The sequence below is a fragment of the Trachemys scripta genome, chromosome 14 (assembly GCF_013100865.1).
Source record: "Trachemys scripta elegans isolate TJP31775 chromosome 14, CAS_Tse_1.0, whole genome shotgun sequence".
NCBI classification, from domain to species: domain Eukaryota; kingdom Metazoa; phylum Chordata; order Testudines; family Emydidae; genus Trachemys; species Trachemys scripta.
This window is the reverse complement of record NC_048311.1, coordinates 6,125,199-6,146,034: the sequence shown is the minus strand read 5'-3', so window position 1 is coordinate 6,146,034 and position 20,836 is coordinate 6,125,199. Positions and strand designations below refer to the sequence as shown.

The following is a 20,836-nucleotide window of genomic DNA, read 5'->3' as shown; positions in this document are numbered from 1 at the left end:
GAATTCCTATGATGCATTGCAGCACCATTTCCAAGTATAAATATTTGTTTTCAGGTGCTTGGTTTCTGACAACAAAAACATGTCCCATGGAAACCAGACGCTGTTTGTGAAAAATGTGTTTTGGTGATAACCCAATTTTCAGTCCCCAATCTGGAGTTCAGACTAGATGATCCTAGCAGTTCCTTCTAATCCTATGAGTCTATGAATCAGTTGGAACAGCGTTTTTGTGGAAAATGTTTGGCCAGCCTTGGGGTCTAGGCCACCTGTGCCTCCCCTTCCCCCCCACTCCTGGGGCTAAGGGTGTGCAGAGCCCCTTCTCCCTGAACAGGCCCCAGTGTGACATATGGACTCCAGGCCCCCACCCTGCACTGCTTCCAGCTGGTAGCTACAGTTCTCAGCTCCCTGGCTACCAGCTTCCCTCCTCTCCGTCCCTCTCACCCCACTGGGGCTGGTAGAGGGATGCAGCAGATAGCTGAGGGGCCATGAGATCTGTTCAAGAGGCCTCCCCCACCCATTAGTGAGAATGGCATAGAAAAGTGATTCCTTCTTCCAAGCTCCACACATCTAATAAGCCCCACCCATGTGAGTCACCAAATTTCATACAGTTTAAGGCCAGAAGAGACCATGAGGTCATCTGGACTGATCTTATGCAAGCCCAGGCCAGAGAATTCCCCCTTTGCTGTGGGCTCCACGCAGTTCCATTGAACTGGGAAGCATTTGCTGCCCATTGACTGAGGCAGAGGGAGTGGTACACTGCTGGGTTCTCCCTCCCTGGGGCAGAATTATGGTTGTGGGGCTGTGTTGGGTGGGAGGCATCACCTCTACTCTGCAGTTCCTGGTCTTCCAATATTTGGGTTTTGTTTTTCCTTCTAACCTTCTCTAAGGGGGGAATCTAAGGGACACTGAAACCTAGCATGTCCCAGTTTGCCAGAGCCTGAGTTTGAGAATTAAACTCGCCCATTCACAAGGAACCCAGGGCTCTAGCAAGAGCCTCTGCCATAACCCCTGGAAGGGGTCTGCACAGGATCCTCAGTTGGGCAGCATGGTGGATCTCAGGGGTGTTCTAACTGAGGGAGCACGAGGCACTGCTGTCTGCCCAGGTTGGGGCTCAGGAACAGGGCAAGGCCTAGAGCAGGATTCTCCCATTCGTGTAGCTGTCTCAATTCGGGTCTTTTCCCACAGCCTGATCTCAGGTTCTAAGCCTCTCCTCTGGATTCTGTCTGTGGACTCAGCAGGAACGGGTTGACATCCTGAGGTGTCCTAAATAAAACTTCTTAAGGAAGAGGGACACTTTTCTCCGATCTACTGAGTAATTCTGCCTCCTACTAGAGTAATGAGTTGTCAGTCCTCAGTTTCTGCTGGATCAGGCTTGAGAAGAACTTTTAACCTCTAGCCTAGGCTTTCTCCGTCAATATTCCTTTGGCTATTCTTATTGAATGTACACCTGTTGCTTTGAACCTCACTTTCCATTTCCCCTCTGATACCTTCTTTTTCTCTCTCACAAAGTCTGGTCTCTGTCCCATACCTGTCTTTTCAAAGCTAACCCCCATCTCAGTATTGCCAAATCCAATGTTTAAAAATCATAATCCCCTAAAATCATGAGATTATTTATTTAAATCTCATGATTTTTTAAAGTAATATGCCTTGGTTCTTTTCATTTGCCTTTTGGTGTTTGAGTCTTCAGGGGTCACATTTTCAAGCTTTTCTCTGCAGCCTCAAGGTCTAGAAACTTACTTTTTTCACCAGTGGAAACTGAGATTCACCCATAAACACATGACTCTGGGAGCTAGGGTATTAATATAATACCACATATTGCAAGACTGGTGATAAAATTAGGAGGGGGTAACACAGCTTATTCCACTTCCTTTGAAATATTACATTGTACAAAACAATAAGCATACCTTTTTTGTTTTAATGTGAAAAAGTCAGAAACGGCCATGTTTCTTCACTAGAAAGGAATTGCTCAACAGTATTCCAGTAGAATGTTTTTCCATCAGAAGATGTTGATTTGATTAAATCAAAACATTCCTCAGGAACATATTGACTTAATTAAAATTTTCTATGGGAAATTATTGAAACATTTAAATTTGATGTTATCATTTCAACTATATTAATTATGTGATATGATATATGATATTATAATCCCCATCAATGGAGGCTTTTAAGAACAGGCTGGACAAACACCTATCTGAGATGGTCTAAGTTTACTTGGTCCTGCCTCAGCTCAGAGGGCTGGAGTAGATGTCTTCTTGAGTTCACTTCCAGCCCAAATTTCTATGAGTCTATAATAATATGATATAATGAAATACAGTCAAATTATAACATTAAAATGAAATGTTTAGATCTTACCAAAACATTTCCATAATGTCAAAATGAAATTGTTCTGGATATTTCATTTTGTGAAAAATTCTGGGAATTCTACTTTTTCTCCCAATTAGGGATGAAATGAAATTTCAGAATCTTGGAATTTTTTGTGGGACAGGAATTTTGTTTGTGACCAGCTCTCCTCTCAAGGAACATGCACCTTAGTGTACTGTATTTCTGCTATGGTAAAAAATAGCTCAAACTCAACCTAAAGGCCAATTTTCAGCAATTCCAGCCAATGCTGCTAAAAATCAGATTTCACTCTTTTCACCACTCTTGATACACATTTCAACATCTTTAATCACATTTGTACAATGAGGGAAAATGCAGCAGGTGGGTTTTACAACCAGTAACTGGGTGAAGGGGCTGGAAAGGAGGAGGTTAACATGAATAAATGATGCTAGTGATGGTAGTGATCAATGACTCCATGTCTAGTTGGCAGCCGGTATCAAGCAGAGTGCCCCAGGGGTCAGTCCTGGAGCCGGTTTTGTTCAATATCTTCATTAATGATCTGGAGGATGGCGTGGATTGCGCCCTCAGCAAGTTTGCAGATGACACTAAACTGGGAGGAGTGGTAGATACGCTGGAGGGTAGGGATAGGATACAGAGGGACCTAGACAAATTAGAGGACTGGGCCAAAAGAAATCTGATGAGGTTCAACAAGGACAAGTGCAGAGTCCTGCACTTAGGAAGGAAGAATCCCATGCACCGCTACAGACTAGGGACCAAATGGCTAGGCAGCAGTTCTGCAGAAAAGGACCTAGGGATTACAGTGGACGAGAAGCTGGATATGAGTCAACAGTGTGCCCTTGTTGCCAAAAAGGCTAGCGGCATTTTGGGCTGTATAAGTAGGGGCATTGCCAGCAGATTGAGGGATGTGATCATTTCCCTCTATTCAGCATTGGTGAGGCTTCATCTGGAGTACTGTGTCCAGTTTTGGGCCTCACACTACAAGAAGGATGTGGAAAAATTGGAAAGAGTCCAGCGGAGGGCAACAAAAATTATTAGGGGGCTGGAGCACATGGCTTATGAGGAGAGGCTGAGGGAACTGGGATTGTTTAGTCTGCAGAAGAGAAGAATGAGGCGGGATTTGATAGCTGCTTTCAACTACCTGAAAGGGGGTTCCAAAGAGGATGGATCTAGACTGTTCTCAGTGGTACCAGATGACAGAACAAGGAGTAATGGTCTCAAGTTGCAGTTGGGGAGGTTTAGGTTGGATATTAGGAAAAACTTTTTCACTAGGAGGGTGGTGAGGCACTGGAATGGGATTACCTAGGGAGGTGGTGGAATCTCCTTCCTTAGAGGTTTTTAAGGTCAGGCTTGACAAAGCCCTGGCTGGGATGATTTAGTTAGGGACTGGTCCTGCTTTGAGCAGTGGGTTGGACTAGATGACCTCCTGAGGTCCCTTCTAACCCTGATATTCTGTGATTCTGTGCTGTGGTCACTGGACCAGCTACATCACAACATAGCAAGGAAGGATTAAATGACAAAGTAGATTTGGCGGCTCTTGTTTGTTTCTTTCACATCTTCCTATTCCATTGCCTACAATTAGTTTGTAGATTCTGCTTGGTTCAATCATGTAATTGTTTATCTTCTACCTAATGTGAATGACTTTTTCTGCCCATTTCCTTTTTGATTTTTAGTCCCAAAAGTTCACGCCTTTGATAGGAGTGGAGGTCAGTGCTCCAGCAAAGTCCTTATCCATACACAAACTCACAAAGGTCTAATTAACATGGTGTAAACACCTCAAGCTAAACCAAGCCAAGCAAGGTTGGAAATGATATGAGCATCACAAATACAGCTGTGCCTGTTAAACTAAATCAGTTTATAATCCTACCTTTAATTAGGGCTTGTCTACATGGGGAAACTGACTGGCTACTGCTATTTTAGAACAACTCCCCACATGGACCCTATATCTCAATACGAGAGTGTCCATATGAGGTGTCATTAGGGGATATCTGTAGCACTTCAAATTCACACTCTCCCTTATTCTGGAATAACTTCCCTGATCGGAGAGGCCCTTAGACTGGGGTAATTTTTTGTCTGTAGAGATCTCACCTAATCAATTTAGGCTAAACCAAAATGAGCCTGGATTATAGCGTGTTCACACAGCCTATTAAACCAGGCTAACATCATCCTGTAAATTAAAAGGCTGTGAATGAGCCCCAACTCCCTTCTGCACTATACCCTCTGCAGTAACACCTGGACTCTGACAGAGGCCTAGCCCTCATTTGGGAGGGGACTTGGAAGGTTTGTCTACCAAGTGGGTTCTCTGGTGAGCGAACAGATTTGATTTCTGAATGAAGCTTCTCCCACACACGGGGCACTCATAAGGTTTCTCTCCTGTGTGGATTCGCTGGTGCCTGCTGAGGTTCGAGCTCTGAGGGAAGCTTTTCCCGCAGTCGGGACATTTATAGGGATTTTCTTCTGTGTGAGTTCTCTGATGGGAAGTCAGGCTGGAGCCGTAGCGGAACCTTTTCCCGCAGTCAGGACACTCGTGGGGTTTCCCCTCCATGTGGGTTCGTTCGTGGGAAAGAAGGCTTGCAATCTGAACGAAGCCTTTCCCGCACTCGGTGCATTTGTAGGGTCTCTCCCCCGTGTGGATTCTCTGGTGGGTCATGAGGTTGGAGCTCTGGGTGAAGCTCTTCCCACAGTCGGGACATGGGTAGGGGCGCTCTCCCCCATGGGTTCTCTGGTGTCTGATCAGGTTGGAGCTCTGGCTGAAGGCTTTCCCGCAGTGAGTGCACTTGTAGGGCTGTTGCCCCGTGTGGGTCCTCTGGTGTGTGACGAGGGTGGAGCTCCGATTGAAACATTTCCCGCAGTCTGGGCAGATGAAGGGCTTATCGCCCGTGTGGGCTAGTTGGTGCCTCAGGAACCCAGAGCTGTTCTTGAAACATTTCGTGCAGTCGGGGCATTTGTAGGGTCTCTCTCCCGTGTGCACTCTCTGGTGAATGATGAGGTTCAAGCTCCGGCTGAACCTTTTCCCGCACTCCTCACATTTGTAGGGTTTCTCTCTGGCACTGTTGTGACTCCTCTGGTGCAGGCTGAGGGCGGAGCTGCAGGGGAAGCTTTGCCCACATTTACCACAGGCGAGTGATCTCTGCTCAGCTGAGTTTCTTTGTTGGACAGCGTCATGGACGTTCTTGTCCCCTCTTTTCCCACGAGTAGATTTATCCAGTCTCTCCTCTGGCTGGTTTCCATGTGCCCTCTCTGGCCTGAGCTGACTCTCACAGGCTTCTTCCTGCTCAGGGCTCTGGGAAACATCCCCTTCAACTCTTCCCAATACTATCCCATGCAGTTCCACTGGCTCAGCATCTTCCTGCTGAGATTTCTCCTCCTCATTCTCACTCACCATCCCATCACCTGCTGGGACAGAGAGAGAACCCAGACAGGAGTCAGTCCCTGTGGCTGTGGGAACGGGAACCCCAGAAAGGGGAACTAACCCCAATATCTGCTGGGGAGATGGAAAACTGACAAGATATATTTCCCACAATCAACTCCTCAGAGGAACGAGGGGAGGGTCCACAGCCAGACGTCAGATTGGACTGATCACCAATTTAAATTCTACCGGTGGTGTTTGCAAATATATGTATATTTAGGCAAACATATTCATATTTAAATTTTACTGGGCTTTTGTGGACTGAAATGGATCGACAGCTGAGAGTGGTCTCTGTCTCCTGGTGATGCTGCCCCCTGCCATTCTCCCAGCCCTGCGCACTGCATGTATGCTACACCCAACCCCAGCTATGCCCCACTCTGGTGTCACAGAGTTTAAGGCCAGACGGGACCACCAGATCATCCAGACTGCTTTTCCACATATCACAGGCCACCAACCCTACCCAGCACCTACACACCAAGCCCAACAACCAGAATTAGACCAAAATATCATAGCACACAGGAGACTAGACTTTTGTGTGCCACAGGCAGAGGCAGGAGGGACTGAGGTGCACCAGTGCCCGAGGCCCCGCCAATGGCAGCTGAATGTCAAAGTGAGATATAGGTGGATAATCCTGGCATGTGACCTGCACTGCAGAGAAAGGTGTGAAAACTGCCAATCTGCACTGGGGAAAAATTCCGTCCTAGCCCCACATATGGCGATCAGACAAACTCTGAGCATGAGAGCAGGAACCAGCCAGCCTAGCACCTGAGAGAGAGAATGCTCAGTGCCACCTCTGAGCCCTGCCCACACCATCTAGTACCCATCTCCAGCCTTGGGGATACTTCAAAGGAAACAGATTAAAAACACCCCACATCCCTTGAATGCATTGGGGGACATCCCTTCCTGACCCCTGCACTGAAGCATGTGCTTTAGGAACATAAGACAGGAACTGGAAAGGACCCCCAGGCCAGCTGACCCCTTTTCCATCATATACAATCCCATAGCACTATCTCCCTCATTAATTTGTCCAGCTCTCTCTCAGAAAGCATTAAGTAGTATGTCCCCAGGCTAGAAACCATCTTTTAATTTCCGACCTGAATTTGTTCACGGTCAGTTTATCCCTATGTGTTCTTGCCCAACGTTGTCCTTTAGCCTAAAGAGTTCTTCTCCCTCCCTGGTGCTCCCCGCACCCCCCAATGTATTTATAGTGAGAAATCACATCCCCTCTTAGCCTTCATTTTCCTAGACTAAATAAGCCAAGTCTTCTGGCCTCCTCTCAGAAGATTGGCCCTCCATGCCCCCGATCATCCTACCAACACTTCTCTGCACCTAGGCCACTTTGAATTCATCATTTTTGGCCATGGGTGACCAGAACTGCGCCCAGCATCCCAGACAGGCTGATTCCAGCGATTCCCCTGAATTGGGCCCCGCACCTAAAAGGGCTCCACGCCCTTGCTGCTGCCTGTACGCAGTACCGGGGCGGGTAGTCAGGCTTCCCCAGGGGGCAATTTAAAGGGGCTGGAGCCCCAGGTCCTTTAAATTGCCACCAGAGCTGAACCCCATTTCTGGAGCCCTGGGGTAGGGCTGTGGGGCTCTGAGGGCTATTTAGAAAGTCCGGGGCTCCCTTGCTTCTACCGCCCCGGCCCTTTAAATAGCCACGGGAGCCCTGCTGCTTCCTCAGGGTTCCGACAGCTATTTAAAGGGCCGAGGCGGTAGAAGCAGGGGAGCCCCGGGCCCTTTAAATAGCCCCCAGAGCCCTGGGGTAGCGGGGGCTCTGGCAGCTATTTAAAGGGCCAGGGCTCCAGCTGCCGCTGCCACCCCGGTCCTTTAAATAGCCGTGGGAGCCCCGCCATTTCCCCAGGGCTCCCTCGGCTATTTAAAGGGCCAGGGTGGTAGAAGCAGGGGAGCACCAGGCCCTTTAAATAGCTCCCAGAGCCCTGGGGTAGCGGGGGGCTCTGGCAGCTATTTAAAGGGCCGGGGCGGTAGAAGCAGGGGAGCCCCTGCCCTGCCTGCAGCCAGCCCCTGCCGCACCCCCTGCCCACACCAGTCCCGCACCCCCTTCCCTGCCCGCAGCCAGCCCCTGTCTCCAGCCAGTCCCGCACTCCCTGCCCTGCCTGCACTCAGCCCGTCTCCAGCCAGCCCCGGAACCCCTGCCCTGCCTCCAGCCAGACCCTACCTCCAGTCAGCCCCTGCCCTGCCCCTGCCCTCCCTCCAGCCAGCAATGTATGTAATATATAATTTTGTTATTATTTATATAGTTATAGAAAGTAAATAATACATGGATGAAATGAAAGGGGTTTTTTTAACGTTTTTTTTTTTTTTTAAGTCATCCCTGCTGGGGCCCCGCCAAAAATGTTCAACTTGTGCCCCGCACTTCCTAAAGCCGGCCCTGATCCCAGAGGAGGTCTCCCCAGCACTTCGCAGGAGGACATCCACACACTTCCCTAGCTCCACTAGAAATGCCTCACCTCATACATCCTAGGATCACATTTGCCTGCTTTGCAGTCACACCACACTGGTGGCTCATAGTCATCCAGCCAGCGAACCCTGACTGACAGCTGCCTGGGCGCTACATTCCTCACACCCGGCAGCCTCTCCATGCCCCTCTTAGCTTGGGATGTGGCAGAGGAGTGGGGGGACCTGGGAGCCGACCGGCTGTGGGGAGCTCAGCCCCCAACCCTGCTCCTCCTGCTGCTGCCCCGGCACAGACACAGCTGGCAGGAGGCGCGCTGGAGCTGTGTGCCCGGGGTGGGCAGCGCCCTGGCTGGGGCAGGTGGGCACTAAGGGGTGGAGACGGGGGCAGAACACAGACACAGCCAGCAAACCCCAGGGCTAGGTCCTCGGCTGATGCCCTGCAGGGTCAGAGCAGCCTGGGTGCGAGGGGGAGGGAGGAGCTGTGAGAGCCAGAGCCAGGAGGGGGCCAGAGAGGGCAGCAGCTCTGGGAGTCGCAGACCCCCGTCCGGGAGCAGAGATGGGACGATGAGGAGCCGGTGGTGCAGAGTCGCTTGCCTGTCGGGCCCCAGCCCTTTCCCCCGGGTCTCTCCCCTCACCTGCAGGCTCCGGCTCAGCAGCTGGTGTCGGCAGAGCCCGGGGCTGCCCCAGGGGCTGGTTCCAGCCCCCGGCGAAAGTCCCCCCGGCTGGGCACAGAGGGACGCTAGGGAAGGGCTCTTAAGTTCCCGCACAGACCCAGCTGAGGAGCAGCAGCGGCTCAGCCCCGGCTCCCGGCTCACAATGGAGGCGACAGCAGCGTCTGACCCGGGAAGTCCAACCCCCGATGTGCTGAACAGACAGGCAGAGAGCAGCAGCTGTCTCCCTCCCGGAGTAATAATCAGAGCAGGGCCCTCTGGTGTTATTGGGCATTATTTCATTAGCCAGCTCCCTGCCAGAGCAGGGTCCGGGTCCAGACAGGGCTGCTGCCCATTGTGGAAGGATGAATGGGTTTCAACACATGACAGAATCTTTCACGATAGATTAATCTTCAATCCAGGACACTCTGGAGGGCAGGCAACCCTAGTTCAGAATTGCCAGTGTCTTCAATACCAGCTGAGGTTTTTCTCCCCGCCCCTTCCCGGAGAGTGGAGAGAGAGAGAGAGTCAAAAACCATCCCCCCCCCCCCCCAACACACACACACATAGCAAGCTCTCCACAACCCCCAACCACAAGGAAACTCTGCAACCCCCCTTCAAAAGTCACTTATCGCATCTGGGGAGATGATACATCTAGATAAGATTGATAAAATCGTCTGTCTCCGTGCTCTCAGGTGACTCAAACCATCTCTCGCACACCTGCACCATGCACTTGCGTATTGGTGGGCAGACAGCTGTTGTATTTTCAACAGTATTGATCTGTTATTGCTTAAACCACAGAAGTGGGAACACGGCAGCATCTTGAGCTGGACACAGAAACTTTTAAGATTAGCTATCCCAGTGTAGGGGATCCCACTGTAGGCCCACGAACATGCCCCCCTCCCCAGCAACTGGCAACTGGCAAATCCATAAAAAACCCAGCCATGCTGGTCAAATACGGGCCAGGTGGTAACCCCACTGCAAAGGGAGAGAGGGGGCAGATCCTAATTGCTCCCATCCCAGTCCCTGAGCTCTGGAAGATTGCTCCTACCTCCCACCCTGTGCTCTTCTGGACAGGAATAGTCACTACAGAATAGTCACTCCAGGTCTCCCACTTCCTCCCCAAAATAAGGGTGAAATACTGAGCCCATCATGAGACAACCACTCCCATCCTTACCAACCTTTTGCAGAAAACATCCTTTGCCAAGGCCCCTTGAGCTCAGCTGGCACCGTGAGCTCTGTCTGTGCAGGGAAAGGGGTGAGAGATGGATTTTAGACAGTCCAGATGAGAGGCTCAGGGCTCCTGCTGTCCCCTGGGGCTGGAAGAGTTCCAGAAAGTGCCGTACAGTGAGAGATGAGGAGGCCCTGTCCTGCCTAATGGCCCAAGACCCTACATCCCAGCTGGGCAAGCCCACTGACAGCAATTTGATCTCCCTGCTTTTTGCAGTGTTTTCCCTATAATCTGGAAGGGGAGTGGGGACTGAAGAATGTTGAACGTGTATTTACACAAAAACACAAACATTATCTCCCCACATGTCTTTTGAGGGTTATTTATTTTGCAGGATGTTTAACCCTTTCTATGCATCACACCCTGTCAGATCCCAATCTAATTGTCTGTTTCAGCCCCAGAGCTAGCTTGCTAATGTCAAGGCCAATGTGACATTTTCTGTGGATTTTAGAAGGGGAGGGCACAATACCAGAAATCCAGTTGCAACCTGAACTGCAGACCAAGTTCTATCACTCCATCATGGATGCAGAGGACCTGATTCTCTGCTCACATGCACCAGTTTTTACACAGCTTTGCCTTCTGTAAGCTGCTCCTGATTTTAGGTCTGTGGGAGGGAAATCAGAATCAGTCCCCCAGCACCACAATTACACCCGTGCTTTGCATCAGCAGAGCCCAGAGCACTTCACAAAAGAAGTCTGTATCAGTATCCCCATGTGACAGGGAAACTTAGGCATACAGAGGGGAAGCAACTTGCCCAGGTCACCCAGCAGGCCAGGGGCAAAGCCAGGAATGGAATCCCGTCTCCTGATTCCTGATCCAATGCTCCATCCACTAGGCCACACTGCTTTGAAAAGAACCCCCACCAAGCTGGGGCAAAGACTGGAAGATGACAGTCTCTCTCTCTCCAGCCCTCGGCTTTGGCCATTTGCTGTAAGTTATTTATTCTTCTGGGTTCCAAGACATTATCATCACCATGTGTAGTTCTCTGCTGTTACACATAAAATATACATATTGGTGAAATGATTTTAATTAATCCACATAATGAATTCTTGGGAAATATGCTGAGGGTCAGTTTTCTTAGCTAAAGTCCAGGCTATAAAATTAATATAACATATTAAGGCCTTAAAAGCCAGAGGTTAAGCGACCAAGGGGAGCTAGCCAACAGGGGAGTTTGAGAGGGAGTTTGTGGGAGGGAGTCATTATATAATCACTATGATTAGGAAGGGTCACATCACCAGTGCCAATGCTGCTCCTGTCTCCTCCACCTGCGCCTGTATCCAGACAGACAACCATGGATACCTCTACCCAGATCCTGGTGTGGCTTTGCAGAGACTGTGGCCTGCATTTCCCACTCACAAAAAGCCAGGAAAGGGGACCATCCAGTGTGAAAGCTGCCTGCTGGTGTAATCTCTCAGGAAGGAGGTGGGAGAGGTGGAGGTGGCTAGGCTGAGGAGCATCTGTGCCCATGAAGAATTCCTCAAGACTATTCATATGGAGACATCCAAGGCTAAGGAAGCTATCCAGCTACAGATGATTGCTGTAACACCACTGGGGAAGGAGGATATGGCTCTTTCACACGGAGGACACTGGCTGCTGGTTACTTTGACAGCAGGCAGTGCTCCAGCCCTATTCCCAACCCACCCACCATGGTGATGGAAAACTGATATGCTGCCCTGGCAACAAGCGATGAGGAAGTTCCCCAAAGTTGGAAGAGGAGAAGCCATGTACCCTCAAGGCTGGGAGGATCGCAGCCACCACTCCCAGGAGGAAAAGTAGGGTGGTAGTGGTTAGTGACTCTCTTCTGAGGGGCACAGAAGCACCCATCTATCACCCTGACATGGCATCTCAGGAGGTCGACTGCCTGCCAGGAGCCCGTATCCGAGACATTATGGAGGGATTGTCGAGGATCATCCAGCCCTCTGACTACTACCCCATGCTACTCATCCATGTGGGCACTAATGATACTGGCAGGTATGACCCTCAGCAGATCAGAAGTGACTACAAGGCTCTGGGAGTAAGGGTGAAGGAGTTGGGAGTGCAGGTGGTGTTCTCTTCGATCCTTACACTCAAGGGTAGGGGCCCAGGCAGAGACAGATGCATCCTGGAGGTGAATGCCTGGTGGCGAAGATTGTGCCGCCAGAAGAGCTTCGGCTTCCTTGACCACAGGATGCTGTTCCAGGAAGAAGGACTGCTAAGCAGTGATGGGGTCCACCTATCGAGGAAGAGGAAAAGACTGGCTAACCTAGTGAGGAGAGCTTTAAACTAGGTTCAAAGGGGGCAGGTGACCAAAGCCCACACGTAAGTCAAAAACATGGAGACCTGGGAGAAGGGTCAGAATTTGGAGGCAGCATGGAGTATTATAGTAGGGATAAAGGAGAGACAAGACAAAAATGGGGATGGGGGGGAATCAAATCAGTATCTTAGATGTCCATATACTAATGTGAAAAATATGGGGAATAAGCAGAGAGAACTCGAAATGCTAGTAAATAAACACAACTATGACATAGCTGGCATCACAGACTTGGTGGGATAATACACATGACTGGAATATTGGTATAGAAGGGTACAGCTTGCTTATGAAGGACAGGCAGGGAAAAAATAGAGGAGGTGTTGCCTTATATTAAAAATGTATACACTTGGACTGAGATTGAGATGGAAATAGGAGACAGACTTGTTGAAAGTCTCTGGGTAAGGATAAAAGGGGTAAAAAAACAAGGGTGATTTCATGGTACAGGTCAACTATAGACCACCTAACCAGGAAGAAGAGGTGGATAAGGCTTTTTTTAAACAACTAAAAATCAACCAAAGCACAGGACTTGGTGGTGATGGAGGACTTTAACTACTCAGACATCTGTTGGGAAAATAACACAGCAGGACACAGATTATCCAACAAGTTCTTGGAATGTATTGGAGACAGTTTTTTATTGCAGAAGGTGGAGAAAGCTACTAGGGGAGAAGCTGTTCTAGATTTGATTTTGACAAATAGGGAGGAACTGGTTGAGAATTTGAAAGTGGAAGGCAGCTTGGGTGAAAGTGATCATGAAATGATAGAGTTCACGATTCTAAGAATGGTAGGAGGGAGAACAGCAAAATAAAGACAATGGATGTCAAGAAGGCAGACTTTAGCAAACTCAGGGAGTTGGTAGGTAAGATCCCATGGGAAGCAAGTCTAAGGGCAGGTCTTCACTACCGGGGGGGGGATCGATTTAAGATATGCAAATTCAGCTACGCAAATAGCGTAGCTGAATTCGACCTATCGGAGCCGACTTACCCCTCTGTGAGGATGGCGGCAAAATCGACCTCCGCGGCTCCCCATCGACGGTGCTTACTCCCACCTCCGCTGGTGGAGTAAGAGCGTCGATTCGGGGATCGATTGTTGCGTTCCGACGAGAGGCGATAATTCGATCCCCGAGAGATCGATTTCTACCCGCCGATTCAGGCGGGTAGTGTAGACCTAGCCTAAGGGGAAAAACAATTGAAGACAGTTGGCAGTTTTTCAAAGAGACATTATTAAGGGGACAAGAGCAAACTATCCCATTACGTAGGAAAGATAGTAAGTATGGTAAGAGACCACCCTGTCTTAACTAAGAGATCTTCAATGATCTAAAAATCAAAAAAGAATCCTACAAAAAGTGGAAACTGGGTCAAATTACAAAGGATGAATATAAACAAACAACACAAGTATGTAGGGACAAAATTAGAAAGGAAAAGGCACAAAACTTCCTAACTGCCAGGGTGGTTAAGTGTGACAATCAGTAGTGACCCCCACCCCTTCTCTTTCTTAACAATCTAGCAACCATTATGGCTACCAACGGCCATTAGGGGTAGCAGGAGCCTCATGTACACAGCTAGCCTGAACTTTTGAACTATCTTGTCTCCCCTGCCTTGAGGCGGAGGAGACCTACGCCAAACCAGTTTTCACTGACCAGATAGCAGAAGTAAGGGGTCTGGCAACCACCAATCAAGTGTTAACATGGCAGGAGTCTTTGTCTGAGTGTGTATAAAAGATCTGTAAAATTTGTATAAGACAGAGTACCTCTGTACTAAGGTGCAGAGCTCTCCTTTCTTCTGCATGTGAAAGTTACTAGTGATCCCCCCCTTAACAGAGCAGCCTTTATGTCAACCAGCCGCTATTAGGGGGAAGCAGACACTTCAAGTACACAGCAGCCTGAACTTTTGAACTGTTTTCCCTTCAAGGCCTTAAGGTAGTTGGAGCTGGTCCCAAGCCGGTTTTCACTGACCAGATAGCAAAAGCACAGGTCTGACCACAACCAATCAAGTGTTAACACTGCAAGGACCTTTGTCTGAATGTGTATAAAGGATCTGTAAAATGTGTGTAAAACAAAGTTTTTGTACCAAGGTGCAAAGCTCTCCTTTCTTCTGCAGAATAAAGCTACTCTTCCTTATCCCTGTCTGGCTGTTATTGGCTCTCAGCTAGGTGGACCTGATATTTCGGTAACAGTTTCTGGCGACTCCGCCAGGACTCTCCTAGCTCGGACATTGGACTCCGGACGGCTGCGGCGAACTGGGAACGGCGCCAACGGGGTGTTTCGCCCCTTTTCTCTGCTTCACCGCAGCCCCTGGGGTTCGTGCTCCGATAAGGTGAGTCCTAATAAAATAAGAAGACACTATCTGGTTCTGGTCTGGTTAACCGGTTAATAAATTTCTGTCTTATACATTTGGGTGTTAGGTGTGTGGACGGAACTGAGCCTCTCATTCGTAATTCCTCAGAGTGGAAGCCATCGCATGCGATGAAGCTCTAAGGTCAAATTGGGATCCTTCTGTCCCATCCCCTGTAGCAGTCAGTATTAGTAAAAATTCCTGTAATAGAATCCTATTAGGCCATAATTCCCTCTGTTCTCTGTGTAATTCTCTGTTAGAGTGTCAGCAGGCAGATGGGTGGGTCTCTGGTAAAACCCTCTAAAAATAGCCCTTTAAATTATATGTTAAGTCTTTACCCGGTGTTCAAAAAAAAATAGTTACACCTTGTGTAAAAATTAATGTGGCTAGTGTTATGAAAATTGAATTGTGGAAAGAATGTGCATTTTCCCCAGAACATGTGCTGTGTATATTGTAGCAAAGGTAAAAAAAATGCAAACCTACCAATATAGGTTGTGTTGTCTTTTTCAGATCACTGTGTGTTTAAAAGCAGGAGTTAGAAGTAAAAGGCAATCAAAAGTCTGGAAAAGTTACCCTTATCCAGTTTCCAGATCACCTCTACATACCCAAATTGCTCACAAGGGGCTGCCATTAAATTAGCACAACAGAGGGCTTGGGTTATTTCCTCTAAAAAGAAAAGTGACTTGACCAGATCCCTATGGGATGGGGCCAATAGTGCAGCAGCAGTTCAAAATATTTTTAAAAACCAAAACATAATAAGAAATTGGGGCACAGCTAACCCAGGTACAGGCTGGAATTGGTAAGTTACATGTTATCTCCGCCCTTAGTTCTATAACCCAGAAGTTGCTAACATAAATGGTATTGAATATCACTGAGGCTGAAAAGGCATTGCAGTGGAATCTAGCATGTTCAAAAATTCAGGATTTCCTGAATGACCATCTAATGGCCATTCGGAATGATCTAGAGCATCAGGCTTGGCCCATTGCCCTTACAGACACATCAGAAGTACCATCTGATCTGTGACCATAAAGACATACTTGAAAACTTTCTGGGTGAAAGTGCAAACATTCTCAATGCTCCTTCCAAGCATATAAACCAATTAGGGGGGGGACTTGTGCTCGCATCGGGAAAAAATGTTGTTTCTATGTTAATCATTCTGGCTTAATTAAAAAGAATTTACAAGCCATTAAAAATGCTGCTTTGTTTTCCGTGCTGTATCTCTTGATCACATCTTTAGTTTTAAAAAACCTCCTTCCAGACCTTGGGTCATGGCTCTTTCAAACAATTGTGGGCAGAGACTGCAGCAGCCATGAGCCAAGCAGCAGCAGCAGACAGAATGCAGATGGCAACATGTGGGAGCTGTGGTATGTATATAGTCCTAGCAGGGGACCTGGAACAAAGGTATGTGTGTATGAAGTGTCGCCTTATAGTGTTACTGGAGGAAAAGATTAAGGGGCTGGAGATGCAGGTAGAGACCCTGGTGGAGTTTAGACGGGGGTTTGAGCAGCTGATGGAGGATAGGCAAGGTGGGTCTGAAGGGGAATGCTCTAGGGTGCAGAAGGAGGCAGTAGTAGATGACAGCGAGAGGGGAATGGAAGGGGGAGAACAAGGTAAGTGGAAGCATGTGACTGTGAGAAGCAGGCCAAGGAAAAGGAGGGCCAGTGAGGGGGGAATAGAACTCAGGAATAGGTTTGAGTGTTTGGATAACGAGGTAGAGGGGCAGCAGGTGGTGACTGAAGGTGGGAGGGTGAGGAAGAAGAGAAGAGCGGCTAGTCCGAGAGAGACGGGGGAGGAGTTGATGGAGACAGCACCAATTATGGGCCACCAGAGGATACAGGAAGGCATAAGGGGGAGCATAAGGGAAGATAGGAACAGACACAGGTCAGGACTAGAGGGATCGGAGACTAGATTACTAGATCGCACTGTTGCCAGGCGACGGCAGGTGTATGTAATTGGAGACTCTTTACTGAGGAGATTGGACAGGCCTGTGACCAGGGCGGACCCGGAGAACAGAAGGGTGTGCTGTCTACTGGGCGCAAAGATACGCGATGTGGACCTGCGGTTGAAAAGGATCCTAAAAGGAGCAGGTAAGAACCCCTTGATAATCCTTCATGTAGGAACGAATGACACGGCTAGGTTCTCGTTAGACAGAATCAAGGGAGATTATGCCAGGCTGGGGAAGACTCTCAAGGAGATAGAGGCTCAGATTATCTTTAGTGGGATTCTGCCTGTTCCGAGGGAAGGGCAGCAAAGGGCTGATAGGATTGTGAGGATAAATAGTTGGCTAAGGGAGTGGTGCTATAAGGAGGGCTTTGGGATGTATGGCCACTGGGAGGCTTTCGGGGACAGACACCTGTTCTCGCGGGATGGGCTTCACCTGAGTAGGGAAGGAAATAGACGTCTGGGAGGGAGGCTGGCTCATCTTATCAAAAGAGCTTTAAACTAGGAAGTTTGGGGAGAAGGTTGGGAGATGCACAGTTAATCTCCACGCCAGATTCCAGTATTGAAAAGCTGAGTGAAATAAGAGGAGACATAGCCGGGGAGATGAGATTGGACATAGGAAGGACAGGGGGGACGGACACAAAGAGGCCCGCAACATACAGTGCTACTAATGGGAGACAGGCTAAACGACATACATTAGGGTGTTTGTACACCAATGCGAGAAGCCTAGGTAATAAAATGGAGGAATTGGAGCTCTTGGTCCGAGAATTGAAACCGGATATAGTAGGAATAACTGAAACGTGGTGGAATGGCAGTCACGACTGGAACGCAGGTATGGAGGGGTATGCGCTGTTTAGGAAAGACCGGGATAAAGGTAAAGGTGGGGGGGTGGCATTGTATGTCAATAGTGAAATAAGCTGTAAAGAAATAATAGTGGATGGAATAGATAACACGGAGTCCGTCTGGGCGATACTCACACTGGGTAAAAGGACTACTAGAGCCTCCCCGGGGATAGTGCTTGGGGTGTGCTATAGACCGCCGGGATCGACCCAGGATATGGATAAGGAACTATTTAATGTATTAAGGGAAGTAAATACTAATAGAAACTGTGTAATTATGGGGGACTTTAACTTCCCGGATATAGATTGGGGAACAAAAGCTAGTAGCAATAATAGGGCTCAGATGTTCCTAGATGTGCTTGCTGATCAATTCCTTTATCAAGTGGTAGCTGAGCCGACGAGGGGGGAGGCCATTTTAGATTTGATTCTGGTAAGTAGTGAGGACCTCGTTGAGGAAGTGGTAGTGGGGGACAACTTGGGCTCCAGTGATCATGAGCTAATTCGGTTTAAACTAAATGGAAGGAGTACCAGAATTAAGTCAAAGACTAGGGTTTATAATTTTAAAAAGGCCAATTTTAACAAATTAAGGGGACTGGTAAGGGAAGTGGATTGGGCAAACGTATTAAGGGATCTAAAGGCAGAAGAAGCCTGGGATTACTTTAAGTTAAAGATGCATGAGCTGTCAGAGGCCTGTATCCCCAAAAAGGGAAAAAGATTACTAAGCAAGAGATTTAGACCGAGCTGGATGAGCGACCGACTCAAAGGGGCGATTAGGAAAAAACAGAAAGCGTACAAAGAGTGAAAGAGGGGAGGGATCAGTAAGGAAACTTACCTTAGTGAAGTCAGAGAATGTAGAGATAGAGTGAGAAAGGCCAAAGGCCGTGTAGAGTTGGACCTAGCGAAGGGAATTAAAAGCAATAGTAAAAGGTTTTACAGCCATATAAATAGGAAGAAAGCAAAGAAAGAAGAAGTAGGACCGCTGAAGACTATAGCCGGAGAGGAGATTAAAGATAATCTAGGCATGGCGCAATATCTCAATGAATATTTTGCATCGGTGTTTAATGAGGCCAATGAAGGTATTAGGGATACTAGCACCATTACAGAGGGGCATACAGGATGGGGGATTACCGCATCCGAGGTAGAAACAAAACTTGAACGCCTTAATGGGACTAAGTCGGGAGGACCGGACGATCTTCATCCGAGAATATTGAAGGAATTGGCACGGGAAATAGCAGGCCCATTAGCGATAATATTTAATGAATCTGTAAACTCGGGGGTGGTCCCGTTAGACTGGAGAATAGCCAACGTGGTTCCTATTTTCAAGAAAGGGAAAAAAAGTGATCCGGATAACTACAGGCCTGTTAGTTTAACATCTGTAGTGTGCAAGGTGCTGGAGAAGATTCTGAAAGAGAAACTAGTTGAGGACCTTGAGGTTAATGGCAATTGCGATAAATTACAGCATGGTTTTACGAAGGGCAGATCGTGCCAAACGAATCTGATCTCCTTCTTTGAGAAAGTAACGGACTTATTAGATAAGGGAAATGCGGTGGACCTAATATACCTGGATTTCAGTAAAGCGTTTGATACTGTACCCCATGAGGAATTATTGGTTAAACTGGAAAACATGGGGATCGATATGAAAATCCAGAGGTGGATAAGGAATTGGTTAATGGGGAGAATGCAGCGGGTCGTATTAAAGGGTGAACTGTCGGGTTGGAGGGAGGTTACTAGTGGAGTGCCTCAAGGTTCGGTTTTGGGACCCATTTTATTTAATCTATTTATAACTGACCTCGGAACCGATTGCAAGAGTGGGCTGATAAAGTTTGCGGATGATACGAAGGTGGGAGGAGTTGCAAATTCGGAGGAGGATAGGGATATTCTGCAGGGAGACTTCAATGAGCTTGTGAATTGGAGTATCAGAAATAGGATGAAATTTAATAGTGAAAAGTGTAAGGTGATGCACTTGGGGATGACTAATAACAAATTTAAGTAACAAGATGGGGACGCATTGGTTAGAAGTAACGGAAGAGGAGAAGGACCTAGGGGTCCTTGTGGACCGCAGGATGACTATGAGTCGACAATGTGACGTGGCGGTGAAAAAAGCCAATGCGGTCTTGGGATGTATTAGGCGAGGTATATCTAGTAGGGATAAGGAGGTCCTGCTTCCGTTGTATAAGGCACTGGTGAGACCTCATTTGGAGTACTGTGTGCAGTTCTGGTCTCCCATGTTTAAAAAAGATGAACTCAAACTGGAACGGGTGCAGAGAAGGGCGACTAAGATGATCAGAGGAATGGAAAACCTGTTGTATGAAAAGAGATTAGAGGAGCTTGGGTTGTTTAGTCTGACAAAGCAAAGGCTGAGGGGGGATATGATTGCTATCTTTAAATATATCAGAGGGGTAAATACAAGGGAGGGAGAGGAATTATTCCAGCTTAGTACTAATGTGGACACGAGAACGAATGGATATAAACTGGCCGTGGGGAAGTTCAGGCTTGAAATTAGACGAAGGTTTCTGACCGTCAGAGGGGTGAAATATTGGAACGGCCTTCCGAGGGAAACGGTGGGGGCGACGGACCTGTCTGGTTTTAAGATTAAGTTAGATAAGTTTATGGAGGGAATGGTTTAATGGTAAAACATAGTAGCCAAGGAAAACCAAGCAATGGTACGTAAATAGCATAATGGCCAACAAGGGTCAGGCTAGAGACTCTTGCCTACATGCTCGGGGTATTACTGATCGCCATATTTGGGGTCGGGAAGGAATTTTCCTCCAGGGTAGATTGGCTGAGCCTCTGAAGGTTTTTCGCCTTCCTCCGCAGCATGGGGCAGGGATCACTAGCAGGAGGGTCTCTGCCGATTGAAGTCACTAAAACACAGGATTGGGGACTTCAACGGCAGAGTCCAGGGAAGGGTCTTGTGGCCTGCAGCATGCAGGGGGTCAGACCAGATGATCATAATGGTCCCTTCTGACCTTAAAGTCTATGAGTCTATGAATTCTTTTCTTTCTTTTCTTTCTATGTATTATCTAAATAATAATACAATGTGCCAAATGCCTGTGTAATGCTATAATCAAAAGCTCTGCTGTCCATAAGAAAACCCAGTATCTGTCCCTCCAGCTTAATCGCAAATTGCGTAGCGGGCCTGACAATTTTTGAATTTGTCAGGCCCAAAGGGGGGACTGTGAAAGTTACTAGTGACCCCCCCTTAACAGAGCAGCCTTTATGTCAACCAGCGGCCATTAGGGGGAAGCAGACACTTCAAGTACACAAAAAGAACAGGAGTACTTGTGGCACCTTAGAGACTAACAAATTTATTAGAGCATAAGCTTTCGTGGACTACAGCCCACTTCTTCGGATGCATATAGAGTGGAATAAATATTGAGGAGATATATATACACACACA

General features: G+C 48.1%; 2 protein-coding genes across 5 annotated transcripts in view; one reads left to right on the top strand and one right to left on the bottom strand.

Moving 5' to 3' along the window:
- The window catches only part of LOC117887172 (zinc finger protein 501-like), a 1,015,593-nt gene that overhangs the window by 447,859 nt on the left and 546,898 nt on the right, over window positions 1-20,836 (top strand). The window lies entirely within an intron of this gene.
- LOC117887192 (zinc finger protein 239-like) lies at window positions 3,674-9,000 on the bottom strand. 4 transcript variants are annotated; one of them, XM_034789533.1, is made up of 2 exons: window positions 8,794-9,000; window positions 3,674-5,730 (listed from the first exon to the last, which is right to left on the bottom strand). In XM_034789533.1, exon 2 carries the CDS (start codon window positions 5,717-5,719, stop codon window positions 4,592-4,594), a length of 1,128 nt encoding a protein of 375 aa, XP_034645424.1. In that variant the 5' UTR covers window positions 5,720-5,730; window positions 8,794-9,000; the 3' UTR covers window positions 3,674-4,591. The 4 variants fall into 4 exon arrangements, with proteins under 4 accessions (XP_034645424.1, XP_034645425.1, XP_034645427.1 ...); XM_034789534.1 differs by having other exon boundaries at window positions 3,674-5,727; XM_034789536.1 differs by lacking the exon at window positions 8,794-9,000 and adding an exon at window positions 8,212-8,764.

What these genes read in the sequence shown, in the direction of transcription:
- LOC117887192 (XM_034789533.1), bottom strand. Translation starts at nt 5,719, where the DNA reads ATGGTGAGTGAGAATGAGGAGGAGAAATCTCAGCAGGAAGATGCTGAG.